General features: G+C 43.9%; 1 protein-coding gene across 1 annotated transcript in view; it reads left to right on the top strand.

Moving 5' to 3' along the window:
• TNPO1 (transportin 1) overlaps positions 1 to 25,893 on the top strand; it is a 1,170,250-nt gene that overhangs the window by 737,366 nt on the left and 406,991 nt on the right. The window contains exon 12 of the mRNA XM_069224095.1: positions 14,489 to 14,714. Coding sequence (XP_069080196.1) covers positions 14,489 to 14,714 — 226 coding nt within the window. The remainder of the gene's footprint in view (positions 1 to 14,488; positions 14,715 to 25,893) is intronic.

The following is a 25,893-nucleotide window of genomic DNA, read 5'->3' as shown; positions in this document are numbered from 1 at the left end:
TGTGGAACGCTGCGACCGACTGATTACGTGGGAGCACTTATGTAATCCACTATGATGGTATATGAATAGGAGTCGAGGGGAGGGAATCTTAAAAAAGCTAAAAAAAATAAAATAAAAATAAAAATACAATGTTTTAATACCTATTCTACTGGCTGTGTGATTAAAAGTGGAGTGAGTGGAAAGGGGAGTGCTATGTATCTTTCCAATATGAGATCTAAGCGTTTAAAGCCTACCTCTAGCCTTTTCATCAGGACTGTGAGTGACTCCCTGGTGCTACTCCTTACTCCTTAAAGTGCCAATACACACCTAATGTGTTAATGTAGAAAGAATACTGCACCTACTTATAGGCGTGATTTGGTATATTGCCTATAAAATATAACAAGCATTTGGAATGCAATAATCTTGTGTTTGCTTGAGTTAGAGCTCTTAGAGTTGTAAATTACTGACTGGACTTTTATTGCCAGACAGACTGAAAATAACAAAAGGAAGAGAGAGAGGGTGAGCTGTCCCTGAAAACGTCCCCCTCTGCTGTGGTTTATGTTTACAGAGGGAGCTGGTGGGGAGAAGGGACTGAACAAGCACCCACACTGTTGAGATGAAACAGGCAAATGCCAAGAAAAAGTCCCTTACAGAAGAGATAAACAGGACATAGCGTAATTACACAGTACTTTGTGCTGCTCCCAAAGTGAAAAAAGGCAGGACAAAGAGGCAGAACTGACCACTAGCAAGCAAGGATTTTTGAAGGACACTGCAACTAACAAATCAAAGCGCTGGAACTCACTCTATTGTATACTTTAGTATACAGGAGGCCGAACGCTAATGCTCAACCTAAAAAAGGAGAGTTAGCCTGCCCATGGCAGCGTTTTTAATGCTTACACTTAAATACTGTGCTTCTAATTTACATACCTCACCTTCAAACATAAAATTTACTCGTAATAGAAAAGATAAGCAAAGGTGATAGCACTCAGTGATGCCTGCGCCGCTAAAGTCACACAACACAGAATAACACATAACACAATAATGTGGACACTTACCATGCATATCAGATTTTAGATACGAGTATCATTGGGAGATACTCGCTTTTGAGAAAGCAGTTTTGAAAGAGGCAGGAGAGATTGACCAGGCACCCTGAGGGTTTTCCACAACACTACCATATGGGAGAAGGCAGCTATCAAGGAATTATCAAGTAACTAGGGCATAGTTATAAATCCTGCGGAGAAGGGAGGAGCTGTAGTTATTCAATCCACCACAACATACAGTAATGAATGCCTCAGACTTCTAGAAGACACACGTTATTGTGGGAAACTTACAGATGACGCTACTGATTTGTTTTTTTTTTTTTGGGTGAAGATTAGCAACATGGTGGAGCAGGCCTTATCTCATGTCTGGATATCCTAGAAAGAAGGGGATTTCCTCATTAATAAGAACCTCTGAGACGATTCCCAAAATCCACATAAATTTGGAGACTCCAGCAGGACGACCTATTGTGTCAGACATAGGGTCCATTCTAGAACCGCCATCTCTGTTTGCAGATGCCTTTCTAAGACAGATTGTTCAAGACATTGATATGTATTTGAAGGTCACAAAAGAATGTACTACGGTTGATCAAAGACCTTACTTTTGACCCTGGCACTCGCCTTCTGATAGGACTGGAGTTAGAAAATCTCTACACCAGTCTTCCCCATGCAGAAACTTTCAGCTTAATTGAAGATGTCCTTTTGGAGGTGGAGTGGGAATATCAAACACCATGGAATGTGGTTATTGAGTGCTGTAACTGGGCTCTTGCAAAAAAAAAAAAAAAAAGTTTTTTTTAATTTGAGGGCACCTTGTACCTCCAGAAACACAGGAGCAGTACCTTCGCGCAGAGTATAGCTGGCCCGTATGTTCATCATTTGGAAGTCCATAAGATCTTAACCTCTACCAATCCCTACAGACAACACATCAAACTGTGGAAGAGATACATAGATGATGTCCTAGTTATATGGGAGGGTTCTGTAGCCGAAACAGGTTTTTTGAGATGGCTCAACAGACCAGAAGCGTTCCTCAAATTCACCCACACGATAAGTAAGTAGGAGCTGTTTTTCCTGGTTCTAAAACGCATAGCTGATCAGCGGATTTTACGCTTCTCGACCCATGAAGAACTTAAAGCAAAAAATTGACTGCTACTCTGACAGCTTCCATCCTCGCCACCTTCATCACCTTTGTTTATCTTTTCTATAACAAGTGACTTTCACGTTTGAGGGTGAGATATGTGAATTAGAAGCACAGTGTTTAGATGTAAGCATTAAAACACTGCTGTGGGCAGGCTAACTCTCCTTTTATGTATTAGAAAATATACCAAAACCCGCCTATTAGTAAGAGCAGTATACTTTCTGTATTAAAACATTAGGTGTGTATTGGCACTTTCATTTATGTAAGGAGTGGCACCATGGAGTCACTCCTGGTCCTGATTAAAAGCCCAGGGGTAGGCTTGAACCATGTAGACCTCATATGTGAAAGGCAGGTACATAGCACCTCCCTTTCCACTCACTTCACTTTTAATTATATCACCAGTAGAATAGGTATTGAAACATTATTTCTCCTGGGAGGCAGATATTTTTAGCTTTTTTCTGACCCTCCCTCTTATTCATATACCGTCATAGTGGATTACATAATTGTGCCCACGTAATCTGTCGGTCACAGTACGGCTCGTTCCGCAGCGGAAAGGAATAGACCTGATGATGAAGCATGCCACCAAGGGGTAACCCTGGCGGGTGAGTGTATTCATAGGAACCTAAACGATTTCCAGGTCCTTTTGGAGAGTTAACCTTGTAGGTTAGGACAGGGCTTCTGTTAGCTTTACATGAACGGTTCTGTAAGAGGACGAGCCCATGTCCTTATTTTTCCTCTACACTCGCTCGAAGATTTTGAAGGATAGGATGACCCAACATACCAGGGAGAGTTGTCCCACCTTGACTTGAATTGGGTGATGTGGATCCTATATGGGTCACCCATTCCAGTAACCCTTCCAGAATTGGCTGAGGTGGTCTTCTGGGTGTTGAGAGTGGTGCTGAAATGGTTAGATTGGAACCACAAATTTGCGCTCAAGACCCCTTGTCGGAGGGCTGCGGGCTGGCGCATGTGAGCTCCCTGGAGGATTTCCGGGGATGGAATTGTATAGGAATAACCAGCATGGGCGATGTATGGGACTGGGACCATATAAAGTCCTTTCAAGACCTCCTTGTTGTAGGAAAGATCCCTTTTTGACATGGTCAACCCCACATTTTGCCCTAGTACTGATGCTCTTTTGACTGAAAGTGCACTGGGTACCTGATAACGATCACACCCCCGCCCCCACCTCCCACCCCTGCCAGTGTTCTCTCCCTAAAACGAGACCAATGACGTATGTAACCCAGTTGACAAGGACATTATCACCCATATAAGCCCTAGTAAATGGAACCCCTGATAAGTAGGGCAGGGGTACTAAAGAGGGTCCCTGATGGCTTCAGCATGTATTGTGCTACATGGTGGCTGCACTGACATTAATGGTGTTTGGTATCAAACACCTCATCTTAATAAATCCTTACTGATGTCAGTATCGGATTTATTATGACATGCACCCAGAGGGCACCTTAGAGGTGCCCCATTAAAACCTTCCTCTTTCCTAGTGTGCTGGCTGACTGGTCCTGATCAGCAAGCCACCTCAGAAGTGTTTCTGACTCTCTGCAGGTGAGCTCCAGTGCTCTGATGCTAGAAACAATGCCTGCTCTGGAGGAGGGTGTTCACACTTCCTCCAGCAGGATGGCTAGCGATTTAGCATATGAGTGACAGGGGCATCCTAGCTTCTACTGCCTTTGATATGCTGCCCCAGCTTCCCTCAGTCCTGGGGAACACCACCTCCTGCCCTGAGCCCCTTTTGGCACCAGAGCAGGAGGGAAATTAGTTTTTTTAGGATGCGTGTTTCACTTCTAGGCTAGTCAGAAACCTAAGGTGGGCTTCCTGAAGTGGACACTCAAGGAACTAGCCACTTTGGGTCAGGAAAATACCCACTCTCCACAGGAAGTGGTCATATAAATGGAGGTAAAGTCACCCCAGGGGTAAGTAGCCCACTGGCACTACCCTAAAGTACCCTAAATTCAGTATTTCCTAACACTAGGCACATAGTTGTCTACTTGGAAACAGAATAAGGACGAAGAACTGTGGGCCAGCACCGGAATTGGTGCCAAACCCTGCCGTGCTGCTGCTCTCAACATTTGCAAGAAACAACTTGTCCTGTCACTGATCAGCTTCCCCAAATCCTTGGAGGTCTGTCCAGCACTTCACCAACCAAGCAGTATCCTTGAGGTGGAGGAGCCATCTCCCTGCATCTGCAGGCACGACTTCATCTGCCTGGTTCACTGTTTTACTGACCATCGGGTCCACTGAGGGAGCAACTTGCCAGGAGGAGGATATTGAGAGTCCAGGAGGTCAGCCCTGTCACTTCAACAAGTCTTGAGATGCTGAACCTTTCCACAACCTTCCTGCACCAATACCCTGGCATACCAGAGCTCTTGCAAGCACCAAGGCTTGTTGCGTGTCCAGCCTGGACACCTCTAACCTGCTGACGTGTAACATCAAGATCTTCAAGGTCATCACCAAGAGAGGCGCCCTGCAGTCTTGTTTTCTCTTCCTCTCCAGGTCACCTGAACCAAATGAGAGCATCCAACTCAAACGACCCACTGGGCAAAATACCTGTGCACCCAACCCCACTAGTCTGAGTCCACGTCAGCATACTGTGTGCTTTGTGAGACCTTCAAGAGCTGAGCCCCTTGGTAGGTTCTGCCAGACTAGACCCCCAGTCTCCACTTGTAGCCCTTTTCTTTGGCAGGTACTTCTCCATTGACTTTACTGTAAAATGCTCGAGGCTACCAGCGTGCCGAGCACCTCTGCACCTGGACATACCAGTGCAGGTAAAACCGAATTACTGGTGGTTTCTTGGAACTTGGCCCATACGTCCCTTAAGTCCAGGAGAAGCACCCTGAAAACAGTTTGCAAGTATTTCAATGCAGTGTATGTTTCTCCCATAGGATATTATTGCATTCAAGGCTCGCGCTTCAATTCTAACAGCGGTGATTATCACTCTTTTACTTGAAAAACCTAAAATGCCTAAAGTACTTAACCAATATTGATAACCTTGGTGTAAAATATATATAAGTATTTTTTCTTTCTTTCTCAAATTGGTCTCAGATTTCTTTTTCAGTGTGTCTCATGTATTGACTCAACACCTCCCCTCTGATAAGCCTAAACAGCTTGACCACACTACCACATTTAGAGTCCTTGGGATGATTAAAGCAAGTCCCTGTAAACCAAAAGGAGTCGTATGGACATTTTGCATGGTGTATGCCTACATTGGTACACCACATGACAAAACAGCTTCTTACATCTGCAGATTTTCAAATGCCCACCTCCCCATTTCTTTAGCTATTTACAGCTCCTGCATGTGTTATTGGAATATAAGGGAGAATTGGACGACGGCCCAGCGTATAGTCCACTCTAGAGCCGTTTGCTTATGGGTCCCATAGGGAAATGTGTAATCTCGCAGATTTATAAGACCCTGGTATTGAACTGTTCCGACGTGCTGATCTGTTGTGGGAGGGATGGGTGGGAACGCTGGACGAGGCCGACTGCCGGGACATGTGTATGGCCTCCGCGTGCAGGCAATCTTGGTGACGCTCCGGCTCATGCATCTTAAGGTTCTTCATCAGGCATTCCTAACACTCCTCTGTCTATGGGAGACAGGGACCCACGTCTCCCCAGCATGTGGCAGATGCCAAGACCGCAGGGGTGATTTCTTTCATATGGCATGGTCGGGCCCAGTTATCCAAGTGTATTGTAATACCATCATATCTACTTTAGCCCACGTAGTGGGGATACATTTTGAGGCACATCAGTGATTTGTGCAGCTGGGTAACTGGAAGATCTAGGGGGCCCCCTGAGGAGAGAGAACACTGGTGGGTTTGGGCATGTTGGCAGCTAAAAGGGATATAGCCGAACTATAGTGAAACTCTGCTGTGACCCTTCAATAGTGGCATAGACGATTGGCATGGACTGGTGTGCCAAGATGGAAGAGAACAATAGACATGGTCAGTGAATGCCCCATATATACATGAAGGTCTGGAGGAAATGGTAGTCATATCACCCAGTAGATGGGGTGACAAAGGTGGGGTATAGTGTGAGATTGTTTATTGGTGGGATCGGGGTGGGGAGTAGAGCTGTATCATTTATATACTGTCTATTCCAGATGAACAACTGGTTGTACTGTTTTCGACTAAAGTGTTTCTGTAAAAAAACAAAGAGAGAACTTCAGCAAAAAGCCAGGGAAGTAGAAATTGATTGATCTAAGTTAACAACTGTTGGAAATGATTGAATACTTAAATGAATGCACTTCTTCAGAGAACAAACTTTAACATAAATATTCTGTTCTGTAATAGGTTAGAGATGACATATTTCCAGAAATGATCTGTTTAAAGAATGTTGTCTGCAAGTAATTGTATTATTGGTTTAGTTGTTGACTTTAGTGGCATTTGTGTCTAATGTATGTTGTAAAAGTGCTTGACAGTCCGATTTGTAACCTTGGTGTACACATAAAACATGAATTCCATTGCTATTGAACGTGTTTCAAAGCAAAAGAATGAAAGCCACATCCTCAAGGCAGTCTGAATTCTATCCAGTTTGCTCATCCTTCTTTTTGTCAATTACCTCACAAACCACCGTCCGCAGGTCTCTTTTCTTTTGCTTGTTATAAGGCAGGGGTTCGGAGGAGCCCTGTTGCCTACACAGCAGCTTCAAAGGTTACCGGTTAGTGTTCCTTTATGAAGCACTTTGGATTCCCTCTTTTCCAATGGGCTGATGTTCACAATGAGTCAATGATAGCACTTGCTTATTTTTACCCTATTGGCTTCTGCTAAATGTTTTCTCCTTATGACCATTTGAGTTTGTTCCTTTCACTTGAAACATTTATAGAATGAGCAGACTTAAGAGTATTGTGTATCAGCTTAGTGACTCACGTGCAGTCATAAAGCTTAAAGTGCACAGTGGCCGCCAAAATAGCTGTTACTGCTGCTGTCGCTCCTACGAAGGCTGCTTTTTTGCTCGCCTTTCTTTGTACTAAATGTTAAGTGTCTTTTTATTCATCGTGCATTGTATCCGTGTTTGGACAATGTCTGTCACATAGTGTTGAGAATATTTCAAATCATAAACACAAGGAGTATGGGGTTCACTTATACGATGGAGCAGTTGGCAAAGGATTTGCCTCGGGCTCCTCAATCTCACACTATGAGTTCCGTATTGAGTGCTGAGGGAATTTATGTGGTAGGGGAGGTTTCCTTTACGGACTAGGTGGTCTCACATACTATATAGTGTCTTGCTTCTCACCTAGCCCCACCCAGGTAGGACAGTGCCACCTGGGCGGACTCAACCTCACCGTTAAAAGAACAGGCGGTAGTGCAGAAATTCAGATTGTCTAGAAGTATATAGGATCCAGCTATGCTAGGGAAAATGTAAAAACAGCTGTGGTCTCATCTGAGCAGCCAGAGGCAGTTGGAGTAGGGATCTTTTATGGAAATGTGCCCCTTGCAATCCCTACGGAGCTCAAACCCAAAATTGTAGTGTGAGGAAAACTCAGTGAGCAAGCTCAGGATCTGATTTTAAAGCACAGAGATAAGGGAACTGTCAACTTTGCGCAGGGATGGGTACTATATTGCTTGAAGTGACTGCTGATAACACCACTTCAGGTGTCAACATGAAGCCAACGCCCCTTAACGGTGACATGAGAGCTTGAAAGTTTCTGGATCAAGTCTGATCCGTGGGATTATTCTACAGTTGAGGAATTTACAGGTAGAAGTATCTATCAGAAACATTGATTATTTTACATAAAATAGTGTATTGGTATGCCATGCCCTGAATTGTTCAGTTAGGACTAAGATTATACTGATTTTTTTTTTTTTTTTTTTCTTTTTCACACTGCCCACAGTCCTGGTTCAATTGAGATGGAGGTTTAAGGTATTGATGCGGATTGCTTCTTTACCCTCACACCCTCAGTTAATTGGCATTGCTAGTTTATGCATTGACACTACTTCAAAGTTATGTTGAGGCAACAGCCAGTATGTGTTTTGGGGATTAGGCAACAGGTTATGTGTGTTTTGGGGAGGTGAGTCGTTCTCTGCCCATTGCAGAACAGTGTGCGGTGATTAGTTGTTGGGTTGGTTTCAAGAGTTGTTTAATTCAGGTTGTTGCTCAAGGTTCCAGTGCTATTCCTTTGAGACGGTCTAACTTGGATAGTGCTGAAACAAGCAGCACCTTGAGACTCTTACCCTGGATATTCAGTTGGCTGAGAGATAAAATTCAGAGCTGTATGGTGGTCCAGATGTTGCAAAGACATTGAACCAATGTAATATTTTTTTCAAAAAATACACTTAATAGACTAGGGCCTGCTATCTGAGATCTCAAAGGCACCTAGGGTACCTTGTTCAAGGTGATCAAGTTCATTGCATTTCTTGACATATTAATCTGATAGAAACCTGTTGTTGCAGATTCCTTACCTTTGAATTTCCTCAGAGCATCAGACTGTATCTGGAGATTTTTGTGAGCAGTACCCCTACTCGCTGTTAGGTAGTGTTCATCAGCTCTGCGTCCATCGTCTGTGTCGACTGCGTCGGATATGATGTTACGGGTGCTATAGTGACACCACCCCAGAGCGCTGTCAGTTCTTTTCACGCCAGCAAGCGCTAATCCAAAGAGCGCTACTCTCTAATCACTTTTTGACTAGCTTTTTTTTTTTTGTCTTTTTGTTGAAGATTTGTTTTTAGATTTCTACCCCTGGTGCACTGAGGATGTCATCCAGAAAAAACAGCTGCAAGCCCTGTTGATCCTGTTATCGGGCACAAATCCGCACCTCGTTTTTCTTTGGTTCCTGGTGCGCAACACAACTCAAAGTTGTGCTCCGAGTGTTGGGCCATTCATCCGAAGGCTTTGAGGGAGCGATCCCTAAAGCTCATGGCGGCTCAACGCTCGACCCCATGCAAGTTGAAATCTTAGTCGAGAGGAAGGTCCCGGGATTGATTGCAGCGTCGGCCCACAAGTCCTCGTGGTGATCAGGTAAGTTAAGGCATTAGGAGAAGTCTAAGAAGGTGAAGCGCTCTTCGACCTCTCCTCATCCTTTAGCTGGTGAGACGAGGCAGCATCGAAGTTCAGGCCTCACTCTACAGAGTCTGCGCCTGGGCTAACTCTGCATCTCCCCACGTTTTTAGGAGATGAAGTGACCCCTGCCTAACTCAGAGAATTTTATGAGGCCATGTGCCTCATTTTTAGGCAGGCACCTCTGGAACGCCTTCAGGCCCCCGGAGTCTGGGCTGACATTTAAGTCCTAAAAAAGGTATTGAAGCATAAAGCTTTGCATAGTGCGTTGTTCAGGTCGAGTGGAATTCTGTGTGGGCACAGAAGCAAGCATGTGAACCCAGTAGGTGTCACTTCCCTGCAACCACAGGTACCTACAACAAGCGACAACTGGCTGCATGGATCTCCTCTCATCTTGAGCTGCGTGGATCCTGCATCATGGGTGGTGGTCAGGAGTAGTCCTGTTTGGTCCTCTCTGCCAGCTGTCCAACTTTGGTGAAGGTAAGCCCTTGTCTTCCCACGCAGAACAGTACCTCCAAGCACTGCATCTCTTGCAGCTTCCAAGGCTTGTTTGCATCTCCTCCAAGGGATCTTCAGGCTATCCAGCACTCCATCCTGCAAAGCACAGCCTCCTGCATGGTTCTGCAGTGCCGGAACCTCTTTTGCAGTGCTGTGTGGGCTTCTTCTGCGACTCCTGTGTCCCCGTCCTGTGGGACTCCTGTGGGTGCTGCCTCTGCTCTGTGGACTCTGATGCTGATGGTCCCCTGTGACTCCCCCTCCTGGATTAACTCCTCCTGGCCCTTGCTGGTCCCTTGCAGCACCTCTTTTCCACTGACTGTGAGTTTGCCTTTGCCAAGGCTTGTTGGGGGAATTCCTGCACAGACACCCATCTTCAATCTTCCTTCCAGCGTGGGGCTTCATCTGCATCCATCAGGAATGCTTCTCCGGCTCCAGGGCTGACCTGTTCTGTTCTTCATCACCGTCGAACAACTGCATCCATAGCTGGGTAGGTAGTAGCTTCTTCTCCTGGACTCCACGACTTGGTCCCCTCTCCCCACAGGTCTTCTTTCTTCAGGAATCCACAGCTGGTTTTCTTGCAGTCTTGTCGGGGTGTCTGCTTTTCTTCCAGTGTTTAACTCCTGCATTCCTGTTCGCTGGGGGTACTGTGTTACCTACCTCTATGGTTTTCTAGTACTCCCAGATTCTCTCTACACATTTTACTTACCTAGGTGGGGATACCTTATTGACATTCCATTCCATTTCTTTTTTTTTTTCTTTCTTTTTTTTTGTATGTGGTTTGTGCTCCCCCTAGGATCACTATTGGTTATTGCTCTTTGCACTGTTTTCTAACCTGTTTCTGATTAGTAGTGTATATATTTAGTGTATCACCTCCTAGGGGGTGGGTCACCTGTCTAGTATTTTGTAAAGATTTGTTCCAAAGATAAAGTACCTTTATTTTATTTTTTGTACAACTGAGTGTTTCCTTTCATGTGTGTAAGTGCTGTGTGACTACAGTGGTATTGCCTGAGCTTTGCATGGCTCCTGAATAAGCCTTGGCTGCTCATCCACAGCTACTTCTAGAGAGCCTGTCTTTTAGACACGACCTACAGTTCACTAAGAGGGGATACCTGGACTTGGTATATGGTGTAAGTACCATAGGTACCCACCACACACCAGGCCGGCTTCCTACACTGGTCCAGAAGAGAATGATACTCGGAGCTTCTGACCCTGAATATTTGCCCCTCCAATATGGTTCTCACTTTAGGAGGACATCTGGTCTCTGCAGCAGTGCATGGGCCGCCTCCTGAATCTACACAACCTTCACCTTCATGAGTGTAGAATGAATAGTGTCAGTTAAGTGCACTTAATTTGCCAACTGAGATAGTGATGCTATCCCTGCTGCCAGATGCTGTTTGTCCTTTATTTTGCCCAGAAGAATGTTGCTGTTGATATGGTGAAATGTTACTTGTCGACTCTCTGGCCTTTTTGTGTTTACTGGATCAGCTGTCCTTGCATGATGCTTCCATCAGAGGTTTACCATGCAGCAATGTGACGTCAACTTGGTTCTGACATTCATGATGTGCACACCCTTTGAGCCTATGTACGGTTGCTCTTTAAGGCTCTTGACTTCGAAAATGTATTGCCATTATGTCTGCACTCCTAGTGAGTGAACTGCAGGTGCTGTCAGTCCAACCACCCTATTCCATCCTTATTTCCAGACAGGCTGGTTCTTCCTTACTAAAGTCATGACACTTACATGTTGATCAGTCAATCACTTTATCAGTATTGTTTGCTCTACCTCATCACAGTTAAGCTATTAAGTTGACTGCCCTAAAGGCCATTGGCAAGATGATGAGATTTTAATTGTTTTTTCAGGTGAATCAAAAGGCAAGAGACCCCTATCAAGGTAGTAAGTCCGTTATATCATATCGGTATGCCATGGCCAAAACGCAGCAACCTGATTGTCTTGAGAGCCCATTCCACTAAACCCGTAGCCACTACAAGACATTAGCACAAGGTGTGCCTGCTCCGGACATCAGTCTAACTGCATACGTGCACAAGGCACTACTGTCTTGACACCCATGGCTGGTGTTAATGACACTTATCTCACTCTGTTCAGCAGGACTTTGAGCCCACTCCACAGAGATTTCACCTTTGTAAGGCTCTGTTTTATTATCCGTTCAAAAGGTGTGGAATCTGTGGTTTGAATCATCCATCATGTTGCTTATCTTTGCCAACACTTTCTCTGGTGGATGCTCTTTATATCTGATAGATACTACTTGTTGCAGATTCCTTACCTTAGAATTTTCCCCCAGGCGTCAGACTGGATCAGGAGTTTTTCTTCGAGCAATAGCCTTGTGTGTTGGTCAACTCTGCGGGCGTCGTTGCCGTCGTAGTCGCTGTGATGACATCGGGAGTAGTACATACACTGTCTCAGTGCAGTGACATCAGTTCTTTTCTTTCCGCACCACGTGCTGATCCAGAGAGAGCTGCCCTTGGTCAATTTTGGACCACCTTAGACTTTTGTTGACTTTTTGTGAGATTTTGGTGCGCAGCAGGGAACGTTTCTCCACCTGAACCTGTCCAATCTCCGCCTTCATGGTGGAGATTGAGCGGCAGCAGTTGACGGCTTTTGACCTTCCACCTGAAGTCTGAAATAATCTTGGCAGCCAGGTGTCCCACCAAAACGGTATACGCCTGTAGTTGGCATTAGTTTGTGGCATGGTGTACCAACAGATCTGTGGAGCCCCTCTCTGCTCCTCTTTCTGTAGTTCTTTTAGTCATTCTTTCTTTGGCCCAGCAGGGCTCTGCTTTGGGCACCCTTAAGAGCTATTTATCGGCTATCTCAGCCTTTCTTAGGTGGCTTGATCAGCCTTCACTCTTTAAGTCTTCTGTTAGTAGATTCATTAAGGGCCTCACCCATTTGTTTCCTCCCTCTCCATTTATCATGCCTCACTGGGACCTCAATCTTGTCCTTACCTACTTAATGTGTACTCACTTTGAGCCGATGCACAATTGTCCCTTTCAGCTCCTTACTTTCAAAACTGTTTTTCTTGTTGCCATCACTTCTGCTCGCAGAGTGAGTGAGCTTCAGGCTCTATCTTCTTTTCATTTGTGTCTGTGCACCCTGACAAAGTGGTGTTACGTAGTAAGGCTTCCTTCCTTCCTTCCTTCCTTCCCAAAGTCGTTACACCTTTTCATGTAGGCCAGTCCATCACTTTGCCTACTTTTTACGCTTCTCCACAGCCTTCTCATGAGGAGGAGAGACTCCACCTTCTGGATCCAAAAAGAGTTGGCGTTCTATCTCAATTGTAATAAGGATTTCCAGGTGGACGATCAACTCTTTGTTGGATATGTAGGTGCGAAGAATGGGAAGGTGGTGCAAAAAACGTACCATCTCACAATGGGTACTTCTTTGCATCAAAATCCGATACGCTTTGGCAGAGAAGCTTGCTCGCTCATTCCACCAGAGCAGCTGCTGCTTCCACGACGTTAGCAAGCGGAGTGCCAGGCAGCTACGTGGGCATCCTTGCACAAGTTTAATAAACATTACTGCATGGACAGTCAGGCCCATAGGGACGGCTACTTTGGTCGTTCGGTCCTGCAAGACTTTCTAGTATGATCTTGGTTCGCAGCCCTCCTCCGAGGATGGCATTGCTTGGGTATCTATTCTAAGGTAAGGAATCATGCAACTAGAAGGCAACAACTTACTTTACTTCAGTAACAAAATATCTGGTAGAGACATATTCTAGTTGCAGATTCCTTACTGACCCCAACCCATCCTCCCCACTTGCAAACTGATTTCCAGGGACAGGGCTTCCCCATGCTGCACCAATTTCAGTGTTCTTCACAGCTCTGCGCTTTAGCGTGGAAAGTCGTGAAGAGAAACTGACGTCACTGCGCTGAGGTGGCGTCTATATACTACTCTTGATGTCATCACGGCGACTACGATGCCAATCTGACACCTGGGGGAAAATTCGAAGGTAAGGAATATGCAAATAGAATGTCTCTACCAGATATATCGTTACCGAAGGTAAGTAACTCGTACAACAGTACCTTCCTCACTGCCCTTCCACCTCCACATTCTGTAAAATAAAATAAAAAATCAAGATCAGCACGCTATCTGCAAGAATCGTTCTGCACTTTCTATGTGAGGGCACAGAAAGAGACAACAAACGGATGTCGGCGTGCAGGGATAGTGCTTTTATGTAGCATATATGTAGCTCTACTTGGTTACTTCTCCAGTGATATGTAGCAAATATTGAGATGCATTCAAGCGCTACTTTTTTACGTTTTCCAGATTCAATCTAGATGAAGAATCTGCGGTTACTTTTTGGACTAGAAAGACAATTACTGTAGGGTAGTAACATGTTCTTGCAGGATGTTTCCCAGGGATGCAAGTTTTCCTTTTTTAACTGTGAAATTAAGCTACCCACAACTGAGTAGCAGGGTTACAGATGTGTGTGTTGTCATTGCTTACCTTTATTATCCAAACCGCTGCTAGGATCATTTAACATAGTGTGATATAGTTAGAAAGGTGTTGTTACTTACTTGATAAAGCATTCTCTCTGCACATCACTGCATCCACCACTATGTGCCCTGTCAGTATCCTGGCATTGCAAAGTACTCTTTTGAGTTTGAATCTTAATATAATGCTTGTAGGCTCCATATTCTTCAATGAAGAAATAATGTCATATATTTAGTGGTTACAGAGTAATCCTATGAGGGCTAGTTAATCTGCCTATAGAGTGTTTTGTCATTTGGCGTGCACAACATAAATGTCCATAAGCCTGCCGTTTTCAAAAATAAAAATGTATATTTCTTTGGACTAACATTTTCTTGTTCACTTTTACAGGATGCATGCAGGGCATGATTACATACCTTCCTGAGCTCATCCCACACCTAATTCAGTGCCTGGCAGATAAAAAGGCTCTTGTGCGTTCCATTACATGCTGGACTTTAAGCCGATATGCACACTGGGTTGTTAGTCAGCCCCCTGATACATATTTGAAGCCATTAATGACAGAGTTGCTTAAGCGTATTCTAGACGGCAACAAGAGAGTACAGGAAGCTGCCTGCAGGTATGTTGAAACCTAATTGAACAAGTTTATTTTACATTTTGCAACAAGCTTACAGCAGTAACCATGTAATGTACGTTTTTGCAATTGTTTTATTTGTTTGTGAGTCTGGCACCCTCTTTAGAGAGCTGTGCTGTATAGAAAGAATGTACTTGTTCTAAATACTTACTTCTGATAGAGACTTATTTTTTTGTGTTCCGATATTTTTATTTTATATAAAACGACAAAGGCAAAAAAGACACAATCATTACAAGAAGACGCAATACACTCCTGCAGCAGGAGGAGGGAGAGAGGCAATGGCATCAAAGTATGTTATCTCTAGTGCAAATGTACAAATATGTCAGATGTATATCATAACAGATGCCTACTAAGTGTCTCCAGTCTCAGACAAACATAGCAGTAGTTATAGCAAAGGACCAAAAGGTCTAGCATTGAAAGAGTTGAGTGATACAAAGACTTTATGCGGATTGAGCTTATCTGATCGGATTGTACATCGGAAGAGGTCCGATGGCTCATGAGAGGGGAGATGGAAGATATGGGGGGAAAAGGTGATACCTTAACAGAGGATTGCAGGAGCTAGAAGAGAGAAAGAGAAAAGAGAGAGACAGAAATAGGAAAAGAAGGTAGGCTACACTGAGTGGGGATCACAGCACCTGTCAGGAGGACTGGGCAGGAATGGGCAAACAATGGAGGTATATCGCAGGCATCTCCCTTGATAGGTGATCTGGGGGAGTGGGCAGGAGGGGGGGTTTCACAGGGTTTTTTCTCCTGTAGGTATTTGTCGAAGGCATCCCAAAGACGTCTGGGGCTAGAAATGCTGTAAAGTTTTGTGTGTAGGATGTTGTCAGCGCCTCTGACAGAGCATAATGGAGTCTATCAATTGCCAAAAGCATTTGGGGTTGTTGATTTCCACTCTGAGATTACTGTTTTGTTGCCCAAGGAGGGGAGGAGGTCCACTAATGTGGAGGTATGGGCATTGAGTTTCGATGAGCAGGGGTTGCCTTGTAGGCCTAATACAGTTGTTCTATTGTAATCCCTGTGGTCTCATGTAGCAGTGCTTGGATCTTTGGCCACAATGGGAGTGTCTATTGGGATGATATGTTGGGATGACAGGGTTGTAGGTTGATTGTCTGACCTCTCACTGTGGGGCTTTGACAGGTTTCATGGTTGTCTGTCGACATGTGGCTCTTATATGAAAGAGACTTAATGAATCTGAATGGAATTTTGCAAAGTGCCACCCTGTTATCCAAATGGCTGTGTGGGATGGGACACTGAAGAACAGTGTCTTACATTGGACTACAGTAAATCATTTTGATGGACCAGCAAGGCCGTATGGAATATTGTGGTCTTTGAGGGAATGTTGTAGGGTCAAGAATCCTTTCCTGATGGACACCGTCTCTTTTTAATAATTCTGTGCAGTATTGATTCTGACTCCATTCCAGAGGATGTGTTGAGCTTTCCTCATATGCACAAGTAATGGCTTCACCTTGGCGTTATCATAGGGGTCTAAATATCATGACTCTTGGGAGCGAGTTGGGAAAGTAAAAGCGGGGCTTGCCCCTAGGGACTCTGGTTCCTTTCTATCTCACAGAGTTTGTCAAATTTTATTCCCAGGGTGGGGTGTATCCAGGCCTTTAAAAATTTGACACAGGAGTTTGCGTTGTTCTTACCCCCCTTTTTTAGGAGCCCGAATATATGCAGATTTCCTCTCCGGTTCTGATCCTCTAACTTGTACATGTCTCATCTGTGTTTTGATCCCGTTGGTGGCTGTGTCCATTCTTTTCTTCTCAATTGTGCTGATCTTTGTCTCTGCTTCTGTAAGTCTGCTCGCCATAACTTGAATATTGTTCCTCAAGGGATGAAGGTCTTGATGCATGGCATCTATATCTGATAGAGCCATCTAGGTGCAGATGCTTTATCTTGGAATTCTTCCCTAGGCACCAGACTGGATCCGGAATTGTTTTCCAGCAATACCTTTCTGCATCGGTAGAGGGTGCCGTGCTACTCAGTAATGACATCCTCCACCAGAGGTGACATCAACGAAGTCGTTACAATCCCCTCTCTTACAAGCTGACGTCTATTCCTTCTTTTACACTCTACAATGCGGATCTGGGGTTCCTCAAGCCAAGTTTGCCTATCTGGACAAAAAATATACATATATATTTTGTCGAGGGAACAGTGTGCCCACTTTCTACATGTCCTTGGGGTTCAAACCTTGTGGGTCCTGTGGCAGGCAGATGTCGGTCCATGTGTTGCAGTGCCATCAACAGAACCTTGAGCTCTGCTAATTGTGCAGTCCCCTGCGTGGAAGTATGTTGTAGATGGAATTCACCATCCTTCATGTAACCACTCACAACTGCACAGACAGCGGAGTATTGTTGTTTGGTGCCTACTGCTGCTTGGGCTGAACCATCAGTGTACATTATTGTATAATATTGTTCAATAGACAGTGTTTGCTGCAACTGAGTATTTTAGTTCATAGTCTAGAAATTCTTGTGTTTGTAATTTAAGGTCAAAAATATAATCAGCATCAATAGCCGTCAGAGACATTGCCCATTGACTCCACCGTGGATGGTAGTGCCTTGACGTTAGGAATGCTGGCTTTTGTGACAGCCTCGAGGGCTGGGATCGGAGATACGATGATAATGCGTTTTCCCTGGGCCAGAGATCTCTCTTTAATGACCGCCATCTGGACAGCAGTCAGATTTTTTTTCCGTGGGAGCAAAGCGTTGTTCAGCTGTGTAGTACAGATGCGATTTGTATGCAATAGCGATGGTATCACCCTCATTGAACATTACATAGGTGAAACCAATGGCACCAGCGATTACCCTGATGACCAAATGTGTTTTGTTGTCCCTGGGGTTTAAGTGTTTAGCTGAAAGCATGTCTTGTTGCAGTGCTCTAAGAATGCATGTGTGTTGGATTGTCCAATACTTACTTGAAAAGTCTGGAAGTATTAGATCATATAATGGTTTAACGCATGTGTTGTGTATAATCTGAAATGTATGTTCTGCCAAAATGTTTAAAAAACCAAGTGACTGGAGCTTTTTGATGGTGTTTGGTTGCAATTGTGCACACTTTTCTAAAGAGTGGGGTGCTAAGCTCTTGCCTTCATTTAATAATTTGTATCCCAAAAATAGTACACTAGAGAAGGCTATTTTTCTTTTTCTGAAATTAAATTTTGTATCCTAATTCGGCAAATCTCACAACAATGCGGCTCACCCGTCCTAATATGTTGAGTGAGTTCATCTGTAAGGTACATCTACGTAGGACAATGCCTCCGCGTCAGTGTTGTGTTAAATTGAATTAACATGCGCTGAAAACAATCCTGGACTTTTATACCCCTGTGGGAGTCTGCAAAACCTTTTTTTCGAGTCTAAAGCTCTAAAACTTGTTAAATCCTTACTTTCAGATGCTGTGTTTGGGCATAAGACACTGTTGAAAATATCCAAGGTAGTTTTGTATTTTATGCGCACTTTATTGTTAATAAATGCAGTTCTGTGTGCATTTTGTCTGTAGTCTAAGGCTGTTCTATATGATATTAGGAGTTTTTAAATTATCTCTATTTCTAAGATTATAGTGATTTTGAGGGGTCTTCGAACACGGAGATTCTCCCCTTTCTTTTTTAGGTATTTGTTTTAGTTTATACCAGCATTTTTTAGGACCCTCGGGTGCTTGTTTGGTAGAATCTTATTTGGATTTACCTTAGAACTGTGGTTCACTAGGTTGTGGCTCCCAGACTATCCCAACCAATAATAGAGTAGGTCTCGGCAATAATCTTAGACAGCTTAAGTTCTTGATCCTGTGCAGGAACATCCCAAAGCTGCATGTGCACTGCTAGTGCTACTGCTTCTTTCTTCTTTAAGATTACTTAATATTATTAAAGACTGTGGGAAAATTGCCCATTAATTGCATCCCCAAATCCAGGACTGGGACACCCCCGTATTCATGTTGAATTGAACACTTCTGGAAGATTGGCAAGAGCTAGTGTACTGTGTGCGGTAGTATAGATCGTGGAAAATAGTGTCCCAAGTAGTGCAGTTACCTACTGTAGGAACCATCCCACATGGAAAGCACATGGTGAGAATTCTGTCTTTATCTTGACGTCTTGTATGGGGAAATACTGCCTCCAGCACATTTATTTTTTGAGCTAACCAAAAAGAAATGTTTTCCCATTTGGCGGGTACCTTACCCATAATCGAATGTACAGTTGCAGGGTTAATGCCTGGTGTGATTGCGTGCAGTTGTGCTGGAGCAGCACGTACTGGGTTAGTACTTAATGTTTGCATTACAAATTGTACTAAGAGTCTATATATTGCTGTAAGCCACTTCATCTACCGCCAAGGTGTCTGAACAAGGATGTGGTGTGTATGTTGCCAGAAAAGGCCAGTTATGGCCATCATTACTAAGAGGAAGTAATCTAACATGTAGTATTGTGTGGGTAGGGCGCCACCAAGCCAATTATGGTGGTCTTGAAAGATTAGAGGTATCTCTTAAGTATGTATATGCTCTGTTTTGTGCAGGTATGTTAGCAGGTGTATACTGATGAAATGTATTAGTGTTGCCATCAACTGCTGGAAAATAGATCCAAGAATAAAATGTTTTTTTTCTATTGGCTGGATGAGCCTCAGCAACACATGTAACATGATCCCCCTAGTCTGTAACGCCATTAGCTAATAAATGAGCAGTGAGGGGAGGTCATATGTTTACTGCAATTACCACCTGGTCCGCGTTCGCCATAGTAAATGTACCTGTAGAGGGATAAGGACACCAAATGGGGATTGCTCCTTTGAAGGTTCAAGCTTGAACAACCTACAGCATTAAATAAGTACTACCTGTCTAACTGAGGAGGAAGTCCTCAGTACCACGGTATCATAGTATTGAGGTGCCTTTTGACTGTAGCGAGACAGATGCTCAGGAGAATCCGAAAATCAGTGCCTTACCAAACGTTGAGGGCGCCACGTCATGTTGGCTCTCATTGTACGAATAAGGCTGCTGGATTTGGGTGGCAGCATCACCTGAATTGTGGGGAACTGAGTCCAGTCCCACACCATGTGACAACTGTCAGCCTAATCCGTTTCTGACCAGCTAGCAGTGCCTCACCTCTTCCCACGGGAAGGGATGAGTTGTGGCAACTGGGTGCACGGCATTATGACTTCTCTGGGAAATTGTGGTGGATCAGATCTCATCCTTGCCTCTCAGTTACATAAGTCTCACACATGCAAAGACAAACAGAAGCAGGGAATGGTTCATGGTAGATAAAATAATATGAAATGCAATGATTAGGACGATAACATACTAGAAGCAAGATGTTGACAAGAAAAGTGAAACACAAGAAAAGTCCCACCCTATTGTCATTATGAAAGATGTGTGATTCCTACCTACGCCACTAATGTTCTATCGTAGAGCACAGCTAGAGAGGCCCTAATCTGCCCTTCAGGACCCCCTGGGAAGACATCATCCCCCATACCGGAGTATTGCAGTAGCAGAGAAGCCTATTGTCTATAGAGACACCATCTCCATGTAGGCCAGGTAAACACTAATCTCAGCGAGTTTCTGTAGCGAAGTCAGACAGTATGCAGTTGAGGCCATCTGGCTGGAACCTCCCTCTAATGTGCATGGGACAGAGAAATTATTTATAATAAAACACCTAGTGTTCTGAGAAAAACGTCCCCACGTAAAAATACGTATGCTTCTGTGAAATTGGAGACGCAGTTTACCTTTTGTGGCGACAATCCCATCTCGCTGCAGCCTTGAGGAAAGCATAGAATAAAAGAATGTCCTGCTGAGGAATGTAAATGCTTTCCTATGTGAAAGGACAGCAAGATAAAGGAAATAATCATCACCACAAATGTGATTGAACAGGCAGCAGGCCTAGCTGCTAAAATAACGGGCCCACAGACATTACTAAAAAGGCTTGTCGCGTAGGTTCTCATCATCCTAGTGAGACTACTGGATTTGGGTGGCAGAATCACCTGTATTGCGGGGGACTGAGTCTGATCCCGCACCATGTGACACCTGTTGGCCTAATCCAGGTTTGTTACAGCTAACTAGCACTGCTTCATCTTCACCCAAGAGCAGGGATGATTGGGGCAACCAGGCGCATGACATACACGACTCCTCAGGGGAATCGTGATCACTCAGATCTCATCTGTTCTTCTCAGATACAATAGTCTCCCATGTGCAAGGACGATCAGAGGCAGAGTAAGTTTCAGTAAGCTCAGTAAGGTTTTATTGAAGTAACTGCATCTTAGATATTAAAGCATGCATTGTAATATCTAGGACGATGAAGCACAATAAGCTTAAAATTGTGACAAGGAGAATAAAACACAAGACTAACACTACAATACTGTCACTAATGTTTGTAGGGGTAGTTCCTACCTAAGCTATGTTAGAGCACAGTATGTTAAGCTCTAATTCTGCCTTTCGGATTCCCCCTGGGAAGACATCTTCCCTCGTATGTGAGCAAGAGGCCTGTAGTCTACATAAGCAGATGTAACGAAGCAATCAGTGCTCAGTCATGGTCATCTGGCTGGAATCTTCCTCTAACGTACATGGGTCAAAGTAATGTTTTTATAATAAAACAACTGATGTTCTAGGAAAGGATCCCCACGTAAGAGTGTGAATGTTTCTGTGAACATTGGAGACAAAGCGTACCACTTTTGTTGGCATCCTATCTTACTCCAGCCTTGAGAAAGGCACAGAGTGAAAGAAATGTCTTGTTTAAGAATGCAGTGCTGACCTAGGCGAAGAACAGCTAGATAGAGAAAATAAAACAAGACCGCAAATGTGGCTAATGTTAAAATAATATAACAAAGTTAAATAAAATATATCTAGGTTAAAGTGCACAGCGGCAGGCCTAGTTAGCTAAAACCGACATGTATAATACTTTAGCTAAAATGGCTACACAACAGGCTCATCTATATAAATGTCTACATATTTATATATATATATATATATATATATCCAAACTTTTCTATCTTTTCCTTCAACATCGGTATAGTTTTTTAACGCGTTTCGGACTACACTCGATCTGATTTTAGCTTTGGGATCGATTTAATGCCCTTTCGGACACCGACGCCCTTTTCAGGCCTACTGCGTCACAGCCTCATAGTTAGGACTCCATTTTGATTCGGCCCACGATGCCACGCAACGTTCCCCTACACCAACCAGCACTCAGTGTGTAACCTCTGCCTCTCTCTGGACCACAAAGAAGAGACCTGCGAGATGTGCAGATCCTTGTGATCTAAAAAGACCTGACGGGATCAAAGAGCAAGACGGCTCGAGATGGCATTGAAGTCAGCGGAACAAACAAGATCTTCGGTGAGGGACAGGCACAGACCGCCGTCTCCATCCCAGAGTGTGACTCAGACTGTGACTCAGATGGGGACAGCCAAATTATTCCTGTGGCGCAGTACGTGAGTACACCAGCCCGTTTCCCATCAAAAACACATTAAAAAGCCACAAAAGGCCTTGGGTTCACCGCTGCTTGCCGGCCATGGTCCGACCCAAAAACTACATATCATCGACCGACCCTCGGGTTCGGTGCCGAAAAAGGCCAAAACTCACTCCACCCAACAGACTGCTGCGTCTGTTTCAGCATAAAGTTGAAAGAGGGAGGCTTCCACTTCAGAACTGAGACGGCTACATACCACATAGAAGCAGATACATCCGCGCTCCTCTTCGGAGCGGAGCAAACTTTCATCTTCTGCTCAAACCACATTTTTGGCCCTTTTAAAGCATTCTATCACCAAGCTTTCAGAGCATTCATTGGTGGGAAGCAAACTGGTTCCATCTCCAGAACAGGAAGCAGATAAAACAGACATTAGACCAATTCTTGAGGTCATTGACCATGAGCAAAGGAGAATACAGATCCAAAAGGATACAGGGAAGATTATTGCCTCGCCTCCTCCTCCTATGACAAAGAGGATACTAGCATTCCAACAATGTTTGGAAACTGGCCCTTCACCGGCAAAGATATTTAAGCCCAAGGAGAAGCCAAAGACTGCATCAGCCTTGTCCACGGCATTTGCCTTTCCTTCCCTCTTCTCTACCACCTCAGACTACACCACCTTCACAGTTTTCTACACAATCTCCTGTTTCCTCACATGAGGATTATATGGGTGACAATTATAACATGGATCCTTGAGAAATGCATAATTCTGACCCAATTCTGTCTAATGACCCTGATCTGTGTCCCACAAGGCTGTCTCCACCTGAAGACACTATGGGCTATAATGAGGTCATTTCCAGAGCAGCCACATATCATAATGTACAAATGCACTCTGAGCTCATAGAGGATTTTTTATTTAACAGCCTTTCCTCTACTCATAAGCAATACCAATGTTTGCCAATACCAGGTACGTTGAAACATGCTGATGATGTTTTTAAAGAGTCAGCAAAGGCTAGGGTATTAAGACGAAGGGTGGATAAAAAATATAAAGCTGCACCATCTGACCCAGTTTTTATATCACAACAATTGCCACCTGATTCCATTGTGATCAGTGCAGCTATGAAAAGGGCAAATAGTCAGTCCACAGGGGATGCTCCTCCCCCTGATAAAGAAAGCTGTAAATTCGATGCAGCAGACAAGAGTGGCAACTCAAGCTGCAAATCAATGGAGAATTGCCAACTCACAAGCGCTGTTAGCCAGGTATGATAGGGCACTTTGGGGACAAGATGCAGGAGTTCCTTCAATACCTCCCTACAGAACATCAAAAAAGAGCTCAGCAGGTAGTGGCAGAAGGACAAGCTATTGCCAACAATCAGATTAGATCTGCACTAGATGCAGTGGACACTGCAGATTGGGGAATGAACACAACTGTCATGATCAGAAGGCATTCTTGATTGGGGTCCTTAGGTTTTAAACCTGAAATAGAGCAAGCGGGCCGTAATATGCCATTTAATAAACAGCAACTATTTGGACTTGAGGTGGATACTACCACTGAAAAATTAAAAAAAAGGACTCCAATACAGCAAAGGCCATGGGAGCCCTTTACACAACACCTTTTTCTGGGCACTTATCGTAAACCTTAATTCAGAGGAGGTTTTAAACCCCAAACATCAGAGGCCTCTACGTCCCAACAAAAACAGGGATTACAATATTATCCCAGGGGATCGTTCAGGGGCTCCTATACAGGACACAATTTTAGAACTAGAGGCAAATCTGCTGCCACAAGAGGTGCCTCCACCTCATCAAAGCAGTGACTTTCCCTGCATCCCCACACAGCACACATCTCTTATGGGAGGAAGACTGCAATAGTTCCAGCGTTATTGGCAACAAATTACGTCAGATCAATGGGTACTGTCAATTACTACAGTGGTTATTGCCTAGAACTCATCTCCACTCCACCAAACATTCCCCCTCGTTCACACAGGCTTTCTCCCAAACACATTGTTCTGTTAAAACAAGAGGTAGAATCTCTTCTACTCAAAGATGCATTAGAGGTAGTTCCAATCGACCAACAAGGGACAGGAGTATATTCTCTATACTTCCTCATACCTAAAAAGGATGGCACTCTCAGACCAATCCTCAATCTCAGACCTCTCATTCAGTACATTCTCTCAGAGCATTTCCACATGGTCACTCTACAGGGTGTAATTCCCTTGTTACAGAAACAAGACTACATGACCGCATTAGATCTAAAAGATGCTTACCTCCATATTCCTATCCATCCAGCACACTTCATGTACTTAAGGTTTGTGATAGCAGGCAAGCTCTATCAATTAATATCAAGTACTACCCTTTGGAGTAACAGCAGCACCAAGGGTACTCGTGAAATGGCTAGCAGTGGTTGCAGCGTACCTCAGAAGGCAGTACATAAATGTCTTTCCCTATTTGGATGACTGGCACATAAAAGCCAGCACCTTTCAGACCTGTCAACAACACACGCAATATGCAATAAATACACAACCAGCTAGTGGACCTAATGAACAAATACATGAATGAGAGATTCACCCACAAGTAATTCAACAGTACTTTCACATGTCGGGAACACCAAACATATACCTCTTTGCAACAAGCGAAAACGCGAAATGCTTAAACTTCGCTTCCAGGTTCCGACACCCAATGCTCTATGGATCCATTGGTCAGGAATATTTGCTTATGCTTTTCCACCTCTCCGACTAATTCAATTTCTGGTGAACAAAATCCATCAAACCTCCCTCACGTGATACTCATAGTTCCCACATGGGCACGTCAACACTGGTACGCAACACTGTTTGACCTGTGTGTAGTACCACATCGCAAGCTTCCAAACAGAACAGACCTATTGACTCAAAACTAAGGTCAAATCAGGCATTCCAACCCCAGTGTCTCAACCTGGCGATTTGGCTCCTGAGGTTATAGAATTTGGAGATCTACAGCTTCCATCAGAATGTAAGGACATTCTAAAAGAAGCACGCAAACCTACAACCAGACAGTGCTATGCAGCTAAATGGAAACGTTTTGTATGCTACTGTCAACCTAAAAACATTGATCCCCTTAAAGCATCAGTACAGGATATTGTTTATTTGCTTCACTTACAAAAAGCAAATCTAGCATATTCATCTATTAAAATTAATTTAACGACTATATCCGCTTACCTCCAAAACAGACTGCATACTTCTCTGTTTAGAATAGCGGTCATGAAAGCTTTTATGTAATGCTTTATATGAGTTATTCCACCTAGAGCTCCACCGGCTACTGCCTGGCTTCTTAACACTGTGCTAACAAGAATTATGGGTCCACTATTTGAACCTATGCATTCTTGCGCTTTTCAATTTCTCTCATGGTAAGTTGCTTTCCTGGTAGCAATTACCTCCTTAAGGAAAGTAAGTGAAATTCAAGCATTCACTACAGAAGAACCTTTCTTCCAAATTCACAAACACAAACTAGTACTTAGAACAAATCCAAAATTTATACCAAAAGTAGTTTCACCATTTCATATGTCAGTGGAATTGCCAGTCTTCTTTCCACAGCCAGATTCAGTTGCTGACAGAGCTCTCCACATTCTTGATTTTAAAAGAGCTCTCATCTATTATATATACAGAACAAAAGATTTTAGGAAATCTAAACAGCTTTTTGTGGCTTTTCAACAGCCTCATATAGGAAATCCTATTACCAAACAAGGATTGCCCAGATGGATAATAAAGTGTATCCAAACTTGCTATCTTAAAGCTAAAAGGTAAATATTAGTAATTC

Source organism: Pleurodeles waltl, chromosome 1_1, assembly GCF_031143425.1.
Source record: "Pleurodeles waltl isolate 20211129_DDA chromosome 1_1, aPleWal1.hap1.20221129, whole genome shotgun sequence".
In the NCBI taxonomy this organism is placed as follows: Eukaryota; Metazoa; Chordata; class Amphibia; order Caudata; family Salamandridae; genus Pleurodeles; species Pleurodeles waltl.
The sequence above is the reverse complement of the archived record's forward strand: the minus strand, read 5'-3'. Positions and strand labels throughout refer to the sequence as shown.